Consider the following 9,901-nt stretch of genomic DNA (forward strand, 5'->3'; position numbering starts at 1 on the left):
GCAAATCACACCGTGTAAACAAGCGGCCACTTAGCACATCACCTTCGCAATTACTCGATCAATACAACTAAGAGCACTGCCTGTAACATGCAGGAAGGACACCAAGAGCACTTTTGCATGTAAATGCCAGACCGGTTCTCCTTAAAAACAACCTCTAACGGCTGCAAGCAAATGCCTCGACAGGATTTTGCTCCATTTACGGCTGCAGCGATCGTTCAGTTTTTCAGCCGATCTCTTTGCCTCTCGCGAAGAAGCGACCGAAACTTCCAGCAAATGCTGCATCCGCCTTTATGCGGGTGCTTTACTCATTGCTTTTATAAAGTGCCGTTACGTACGGTGAGCGCGCGAATTAGACGCACAACCCGGCGGGGCGGGGCGGCTCCGGCCCCGCCCCCAGGCCCCCGGCCACGCCCCCGGGCCCCGGGCCACGCCCCCGGTCCCGCCCGCCCCCCCACCCCCCCCCCGGTCCCGGCGACATGGCGGCTCGGCTGCTGCGGGCGCTGCTCGGGAGCCGCCGGTGCCGCCTCTGCTGCCCGCCGGGGAGCTCCGGCCGCCGCACAGGTACCCTCAGCCCGGAGCGGGGGGAGCGGGGAGAAAGGGCTGGAGCCGCCCTGCAAGGGGGGGGCATCCCGCCCCCGGTGCCTTCCAGCCGGCGGGGAAGGGCTAAGTCGGCCTGCTGGCGGTATCTCTCTTGAGCTGGCAGGCTGAACTACAGTTTTTATACTTGAACTGTAATTTTCAAATACCTTCCCCAACTCCCCCCAGTATCACCTTTGCATTGGAAGAGATGAGTCCAGGCAAGTGTTCCTCACTCAGGAGCTGATTTTTTTCCAAGGATCCTATGCTGATGGGAGAAAAGCATGGAGATAGTTCCCCACCTCAGACTTTTTGATTAGGAATAAATAAAAGTATTTTACTTATTGTTTTTCAGCCAATCTATTAATTCCTTGCCAATCCTTTACCACCATAAATGTACTGTATGGTGTGTACGGACTCACAGAAGGTGTTGCTGGAGGTTTGCACCGTGATGGGTGACTTCTGCTCTCCTGTTGTGTGTCCCTCACCTAACTATGGCCCCAGTTTCTCTTGGGCTGTAGGTGTTGCTTTCTTCCAGTGCTCCTTCTTAGCACTGGTTTTCACTGAGGCCTCTGAAAGTTGCTAGTCTTTAATAGCCCATAATGAGCATGAGCTCTGGTTTCTGAGGGTTTCCAAGAGGTGAACTGCCAGACCTTTCAGTGATACCCAGGGATGAGGAGGGAGCCCCAGCAGACCAGCAGTTATCCCAGGCCAGAAGAGAGGGCTGCGCTGGGCGAGTGGAAGGTACCTTGAGTCGTGGGTGCCCATTCCCGTTCAGTTCAGAGCCTTCCCAAGCGGTGTGCTGGAGCTGCTCTCCGTAGGCAGCATACAGAATGGAAAGCAGATGCAAAGTCCTGCACTCCCCCCTGCCTTTATGTCCCTGAACTGCCCTCCTGTGCTCTGGCTGTACCCTCAGAAACTTTGGGAGAATCGAGGTGGTGATGTAAAGCATCAGCAGAGTCTGTGTTTAAATGGTGTTAAAAATAATACAAACTATCTTTTTATATCAAACTGAAGACACCAGCTCTCTGACTAAACAAGCTGAAGCAACTATTGCTACAGACTGGAAAAAAAAATTGACTCCAGAGCAATTCTATGTTACAAGAGAAAAAGGAACTGAACCGGTAAGCAAAAGCGCTAATTCTGTCCAAGGTTAAGCCACCTCCTCTGCCTGCCAGGCACAGAAAACCTGCTTTGGGGAGCTGTCACCACTCACTTGCTTTACAGGTTTTCCCCTGCCTTTCCATGGATGAGAGTTAGACTCAACATACTGAACCGGGTGGATTTTGTTCTGACCCAGACTGGTTTGCAGATGAAAAAACATTCTGCATTCTTTTCTTTTTTTCTTTTTTCTTTTTTCTTTTTTTTTTCCTGGGATACTTTACTGCCAGCTTAGCCATCTGTGTGGCAGTAATGGAGGCCTCTCCAGAGAGGAGGGAGATCATGTTTTTGTCTTGTAGTCTCCTGGTTTTGACCATATGTAGATTAGCCATGAAAGTTTTATACAGAGCGCTCCATTCAGGAGCTGGGGTTATCCCTCATGGGCCAGATCACCCACCCACCTTGTCCCCACACTTTGCCTCCTTCTGAGATGGAGGCCACGTAGCGCTGTGGGTGGAGCGCTGGTGTCCCTACCCAGAGCCAGGGCTTCTGTGCACATGGAGCATGGACTGTGGCATTAAATCATGTGAACTGTGCCCAAATCCTTATCTGTAAAATAAGGATCCCAATTCCAGACTGTGGAGGGAGGAGGAGAGCCCCTTTATAGAGCCACTTTGAAGTTGTGCCACTCCACAGCAGAACCCTGGTCTTTGGGATCCTGCATATTTCACAAGTTCCTTGGAGGTCACGACTCCAGCCCTGGTACCTGGATGATTTATGAATCTGACTGGTCTCGAAGTTTCTGGGGCAGGGGGGAGTCTTCACTATTAATCCAAAGGCATCTTCCCCTTCATTTCTTTAGACTGCTAATGTTTGTTCTTCAAAGCCCCCCTGTGAAGCTCTCTTTTTATGGTTTTTCTCCTGTTTTGAATCTGATTCCTACATGCTTATTCCAGATGGTGAGCTTTAAAGACCTGCATTATTAACTTGTCTTTTTTCCTTCCTTTTTTAAAAGCCATTTAGTGGGATCTATCTGGATAACACTGAATCAGGAATATACTACTGCGTGTGCTGCAATGCCCCACTGTTCAGGTAACATCCTCCAGATTCCACAGCATCCTTAAAATGTCCTAACTGTGACAGGAGGGGCAGTGTCTTTTCACGGGAGCAATGGGAAGTGTAATTCAGAACAATGCTTTGGTACCAGAGTGCTATGTATAAGATTTCCAGGATACCTGTGGTGATACAGATACATAGTATGCCTTTTTCTTGAGCGTATGAGGGTCTCCAGTGGCCGTCAGACACCAGTTGCTATATTAGGGTCTGCGTTTTTCTCCTGACACACACACTGTCCTTTTTCGTTGATAATAATTCTCTGTTTAAGAGGTCCCTAAGCCACAAGCTGCCACAAAATGCATGTATTTATGCGTATCACAGTATGTTTGCTCTGTTCTTGTGTTCTTTCATGGTCATCTTCTGCCACTCATGCTACTGGGCTAGAGAGGCCTTTGGCCTGACTGAGTCTAGCTGTTGTTAATGTTCTTATTGCTGGGTCCCTCACACTGGAACTGAGGCTTCCTCTTCGCCCCCACCCCCTTCTTGTTCCCTAAATTAAATTCCACTATTTTTGCTTTTTTGGTTACATCTACTTTTTAAAACCTGACTGCAAACAACTGTGCTGTTAACCTCTGTGCTTGTTACAATACTATATATTTTGCAACTTAATTAAAGCCTAAGTAAAAGGAAATAGAGTGCCTTAGAGTAGGATGTGCAGAAAGTGTTCTGTTCTCTGTAATGAACCAGAAAGGGCATTTCCTCATATTTTTGATCTAGAAAATAGCCTTTATTTATTCCCAACTGAGCGTTCAATGGGATACAGCTGATATGCCCATTTTTGTGAATACTTTAAAGGATGCATCACAGATCAGAACTTCAGATGGGAAGCTGAGGAACAAGAGATCTGGATAGCAAGAAATAGGGAAAAATGTAATGGCTGCATTACAAATAAACCTAAACTAAGCAACTAAATGGTAAAATTAGAGGCTAATAATTGTGAAGAGTTAGTTTTTCTTTGGCCCACTACAGAAAACTATTGTTATGCAAATGAACATTTGATAAATATATCTTTTTCTGTAGAGGTTTGCTAATAAACACTTTTAAGTAAATTTATTTCAGAAGCTAGTGCAGCATTGCAGAATATTCTGAAGACAGATACAAGACATAAAATACCGCTGGAACATTCAGATAAATGAGAGAAATTTTAAATTACTAAGCTGTGGAAGAGTTCCTTCGATTCCTTCAAATGTTCCATCAATTTAGGCATCCTTTATATTAGACAATAGATATTGAAAGGCCAACATGAAGAGAGATGAGCACTGGAGGGAGTTGCTTCTGCTGCTAAACTAACAACAAAATGACAATATAACCAGTCATGCTGCTTTTTGCAGTATCCAACTCTCAGATAATATAGGTACTTTAGTTTAAAGCATAAAATAATGCTGAGCCTTACAGACTGATACAGGGATATAAAAACAAACAAACAAACTTACAGAAAAAGCCTTTTAAGAAAATAGAAAATTATTAAATGTGCAAAATGGTCTGAAAATATATTTTCCATTAATGCATTATGTTGTGGAGGACACTAACAATGAGGGGGAAAAAAAAGATGGTATTTGATAAGAAATTCATTCATCATGGGTTTTTTTCCTAGTGCATTAAAAATGTCCTTTTTCACATGCATTAGATCATTTGCTACAGGTAAACACAAAGCATTTCCTCCTTTCTTTCAAAGTATATGTGTGTGTATACATTTATACCAGAATTTGTTACCTTCTGTTACCAAATATTAATTTGAAAGAGTTGGAAATACATGGAACAAACCCCTAACCTTTATAGATAGCAAATTGTGGTGCTTTAATGAAATCTCAAACCTTCAGCAAACCATAAACCTACAGCTGAGACCCATACAGCAATAAGCACTTTTTAGAATTATCTGGATTCCATCCAGGATGACTGAAATAGGGATCAAAGTAAATGACATGTGCTGGAGGAATGGTGTGTCGAAGGCTAATCTAATGCATATGTTTAGGGAAAGTCCATTTATCCATAAATTAAGTGGTGAAATACTTCAAAGGACAAATATGATCTTGAACAGCAATATTTTCGGGTACTAAAATGTTTCTATTAGGGAATCTAAGTGATATTACTGTTAGTAAAACCACACAGAGGCCATTTCTGTTGAGAGCTAGTTTAACAGCCCAAAAGATTGATCCTTTAGCAGTGGAAAACATCCACAATAAACTTAAAAATTGTGAGTGGCACATAAGGGACAGAATCAGTCAGGACCAGATGCAAAACCCACACAGCATTAAAGACCTTCCTTGACTCTCCAGGGTTTCAGAGATGATCCTTGTATCTATATATGAATAAGCAGAAGGATCCCTGAGACAAAAAATTAAGAGTTCTGATTGAAATATTTTGAAAATAAAAAAGAAGTATCACAGGTATAGGTCAGTGAAACTCAGAAGTCATGTACGGACATTTGTGTTCCCCCAGGTCATTCTCTGGGACTCTGTGACTGGTAAGCACAGTGTTCATGTGGCTTTGTAGCAGGGAAGGCAGGGAGCCCTCTTTGGCTGGAAAGAAATAGGCCTGGAGCCCAAATACCTTTTCGTACAAATGTGGCCTGCAAACTGAATTTGCTTTGGTACAGCCTGTTTCTGTGCTGTGTCCTATTTCTCCCTAGTTTTATGGAGGGGAGGAGGAGGTAGGGGAGCATTCCTCATGGGTCTTTGTGGATTGATGTAAAGGACTGAGCAACAGCCCGCACAAAAACTAGGCTTTGGTCATTCTGTGTTTTCAAATCCTCTTTTATTTCCACAATTGCATTGCTCAAAGACAGCCCTGTACAGTTAATTATAAAATGCATGCTGAAGCATGCACTGTTCTTTGGGTTGAATTTTTTAAGCCTTTTGCCCAGCTTGTTTGTTTTGTCTTTCTAAAAGGCCCTGCAAGTAAGATTTTCAGATTTTTCTTCACTGTATATACATGATAGATACTAGATATTTTGCTTAGAATTCTGTACTGACAACTGGACTAATCCCCTTGAGCCCAGAAAAGCTGCTGGTGGTGTTGGTGTCTCCATCCACCACTAGATGCCAGTAAGAACACTGGGTTTGTGAAACTGGGATAAAACATGGGAAATCGGGAGGAAAAGGTTGTGGTGGGTCTCCAGACCACTTATCCTAGTAGTACATGAGTCTATCTTCATTTCTCACTCAATCTCACAGTAGGTCACCACCCTTCAGTAGGAGAAAGTACTTATTGCTATCAAAGCGTGCACAACTTTAAATAGGAGGGATTACCTCATTTTTGTATGCTAAATCCCAAAAATATTTTCTGATCGTATTTTCGAATATGCTCTAGGTTTTAATATGCAACTAATCAGGGTTGGTGACCCTGGATGTTAACAGGACACTCTCACAAGTTGACCATCTTCAGTACTGTTTCTGATGGCTGCGATTACCTCTTTGGAAAAGTAGACCTTCGTGCTGTGAGGATTTGTCATTGGTTGACTGATGGTTTGAGCAAGGCTCTTCTTGATTTTCCAAACCAGTTTGATGGCTGAGTGCAAGCCAAAGCCATCATCAGATGGGAGCCTGGCCCAGGGGGCCAACGCAGCCATCTTCCATACTTCTTTCTTCTTATAAACTCCCTTCTCTGAGGTTGTGCTGTATCGGGACAGGCTTTGAACTGCAACTTTGCAGGTGTAATTCAGCTAAACAATGTGCTCAGTTGATGGGAAGACCTTTTTTTAAGCTTCATAAAATGCCAACTTGTCAGTGAAATAGAAATGATGAGGCAAAAGCTCCCGTTGTGGGCTGACTGAAAATTCCCTTTGGAAAAGAGCTTCCAGCACATTTTGATGCCAGTGAGAAAACTTCTACTGTGCCAAGTATTATTAATAGTAGTACAATACAGGGATGAGGAAAGAAGCCAGTGTTCTTATTAAAACCAGAGTTTTTTGTAACATCTCTGTTATTAATTAACAAGAAGATCTGGTTTCCATTATAGCTCAGAAAAGAAGTACGATTCTGGGACTGGATGGCCATCGTTCTCTGAGGCTTATGGTACTTGTGGCAGAGATGAAAGTAATACCAATATAGTGAGACAACAAGATAACTCATTGGGATCAACTAGAACTGAAGTCATCTGCAAACAGGTATGTTTATTTTGGAGGTGATACCCAAATACCCAAATCTTAACAAATAAGTTTGCTTTGTGTCTGTGAATGAATCTCCCTAAATACAGCAGTGGTAATTACAGTATCACTGGAATCATTCTGTCTCAATTCTTGGTATGAAACACAGGTAGAATTTGAAGTATCAAATATAGGCAGTCAGTTCAGGGTGAAGAAAATTATATGACTGGGGAAAGTAGTTGTATACGTATAGACAAAGGCTGGAGTTTAGACAAAATTTTTTCAGAGGACCTCTGGTGAACTGCAGAATGTGACAACAGACAGTAGAAGAGACTGAGATTTAGACCATGCATTTGCCCCATCACAGGAGCAAACTGCTCCTAATTCAGTCCTGCTAAATGATTCCTGAAGCTGTTCTTAAAATATGCAGTGATGGAGACTTCACAGTCTTACTAGGTAATGAGCTGTAACCTTCATGTCTTCCTACTGTTGGTTAGACACTGGGGAAGACACTAATTTTGCTTTGCAGCAGTTGAAGCTTATTACTATTAGCCCTGCAAGGTGGTGGTGGTGCCCCGCATCTTCACAGCTATCTTCAGTGGGTTCTCTTATTTCACAGAAGCCACCTTTCTGTTTTGGGCAACTATTTTGACTCCCTCAATCATCTCTTTTCTAGACCAGAAAGGGTCAGTTCCTTCAACTGTTCCTTTTTATGCAGTGTTTTTTCAGAGTGGTGATTGTCTTGTTGCTCTATTTTGCACACCTTCCAACTGATCCTCTTCATTCTTGAAGTACAGTGCAAAGCTGGGCCTAGCCCTGCAGCTGGGCCTAGCCTGCACCAGAGATTAGAGGCTGTTTAGGTACATCATAGCATTCCTGTCCTTACACCTTTACCTTTCCACAGCCCATGACCTGTACTTGTTTTGGGACCTGCTGTAATAACCTAGGTCCTTTTCTAAAGAACTGCCACTCCTAACCATTTCTTCCCCACCCTAAATCTGCTGTTTATTACTTTTTTTTAAGGTATAAAAGTATAGAATTGAGTTTAATGAATTGCCTCTTGGGTTGTTTTTCTTTGTGTGTATATCTGTTTTTCCAAACTGTTAAGGTTGCTAACGCTGTCCTCCAGTGTACTTTCAGCTCCTTCTAGCATGATTAGGTATTATCTGCAAACGTAACAAGCATTCACTGCAGTCCATTATCACAGTACAGTTCTTGTTTGCAGTTATATCCAGCAATCACCTTTCAAGAAACCCAGCTGAAGAAAACCTTCCAATTTTATAATGAGCCACTGATAGCTATTCTGCATCTAATTTTTTCCCATCAGTAATTTTGGGGAGGAAATCCTCAGCTGACCTGTGAGAAGGACCTACAGTGATGCCTCAACTTGAAATTTTCATTATATATTGAGATAACTTGTTCCATTTATTTCCTGTACTTTCTGGCATTCATACCTTTACACTTCCTCTTCTGGGATCTGCTTGTTTTGGAGCAGATACTTGCCCACTGGCCAGAGGTGATTATTCCAGGATGTATTTCTAGTCTCTCCCCAGACTCCTCCACCCCTACAACTCAACAGTGATTTCATCATGCAAGTTTCTTAATTCAGGATAGCACAGTAGTTATCAGCATAATGTTGGTCCATTGCTGCAATGGTAATAATGGTACATCATTTCTGTTGCAGTGTGATGCCCATCTAGGCCATGTGTTCGATGATGGTCCCATACCTTCTAGGCAAAGGTTTTGTATCAACAGTGTTTCATTAAACTTCAAACCGGGCTCTGGTCAGTGAGAAGTGGATCTCTGTGGGTTACAGAACATCCTTTCACTGTTCATACAACAGGCTTATGAAAAACTCTCTTAATAAACAGAACTCAAATTTTAGTATTTATGCCATTGCAGCTTTGCTTTCCAGCTATTATCAGTGTTGATAAAATACATATTTTTGTGGTAACTCTCTGGCAGTCTGCCTTTTCATGGTTAGTGTGATGTAAGCTTTGATCTATTTATTGTATTTTTTTAATTAAAAAAAAATATGTATGCAATAGTTCACTCATAGCTATCATAATCAAGTGTACTGACACTGCTGAAATTAAGTGCTCTCCTGAACTTGACTTTGACTATGCTGAACAGTAGTTGTGGCACCCAGGAATACAGGTGTACATGGCTGATCATGCCAGAGCTTTTACTTCTTCAAAACCATTGTATTCTTCTGAAGGGAAACAAAAATAACATGAATCTCCAAACAAGGTTTGAGGGGGGGGGGTTCCCCTGATGTGAGAGACTTTTAGCCAAGCCAAGTGACTTTTCCATGAACCCATAAAAGCAAAGTCCTGAAAGAAGGCCTAATTAAAACTATTCCAGGCAACAGAGCCAGGGGAGACACGGAGTCTTTCTTCTTTTAAATCAATTTGATTCTGTGTCCAATAGCAGAGCTGAAGTAAGGTTTGCTCAAAGAACTTCCTCTTACAGAAATAATATGATAATAATGTAACAATCAGTGTAATACCTCCAGACTTCTGTCATCACCTGTGTATTTCAGAATCTGAAAATAAAAATTAATGTGAAATTTACTGTATTTGGAGGAAAAAAAAATCATCATCAAAAAACACGTTCAGTTTTTTGTGAAGTGATGCTTTTGTTAAAAACGTACCTTGTCTGTTCTTCTTTGTACAAGTTTGTAAATATTTCTGTATTCTCCCAAGCATTATCACCATGGTTTGCTGTAACAGGAAAATAAATGGTATGGTTGTTAAATTGAGCTTTCCTGCTTTCAGATTTTTTTCCAGAGAAAATAATCTCTGAGTCAGAACATCAGCTTCACTAAACTGGCTAGGTTTAAATGCTTCCCTGCTGAGAGTTACTAGGCAACATCTCATTTGGCTTTACCTACAACAGGCTGTTTCCATTCTCCCCACTTCGGTTGCCTCAGTCATAAAAAGGGTGTGTTCATTTACTAGTGTAGTCTTAAAACTGTTTAATATCTTCAGAAAACGGACCTCTACTGCACTGAGTTTACTTTGC

The 9,901-nt window shown here is 42.2% G+C and overlaps 1 protein-coding gene across 1 annotated transcript; it reads left to right on the forward strand.

Annotated features, from left to right (window-relative positions):
• Positions 1–465: 465 nt before the first annotated feature.
• On the forward strand, positions 466–9,638 carry MSRB2 (methionine sulfoxide reductase B2). Its single transcript, XM_042802161.1, has 5 exons — positions 466–561; positions 1,594–1,700; positions 2,693–2,769; positions 6,751–6,898; positions 8,562–9,638. Exons 1-5 carry the CDS (start codon positions 477–479, stop codon positions 8,667–8,669), a joined length of 525 nt encoding a protein of 174 aa, XP_042658095.1. The 5' UTR covers positions 466–476; the 3' UTR covers positions 8,670–9,638.
• Positions 9,639–9,901: the final 263 nt, after the last annotated feature.

This window comes from Tyto alba, unplaced genomic scaffold (genome assembly GCF_018691265.1).
Source record: "Tyto alba isolate M040663 unplaced genomic scaffold, T.alba_DEE_v4.0 Super-Scaffold_38, whole genome shotgun sequence".
NCBI lineage: Eukaryota > Metazoa > Chordata > Aves > Strigiformes > Tytonidae > Tyto > Tyto alba.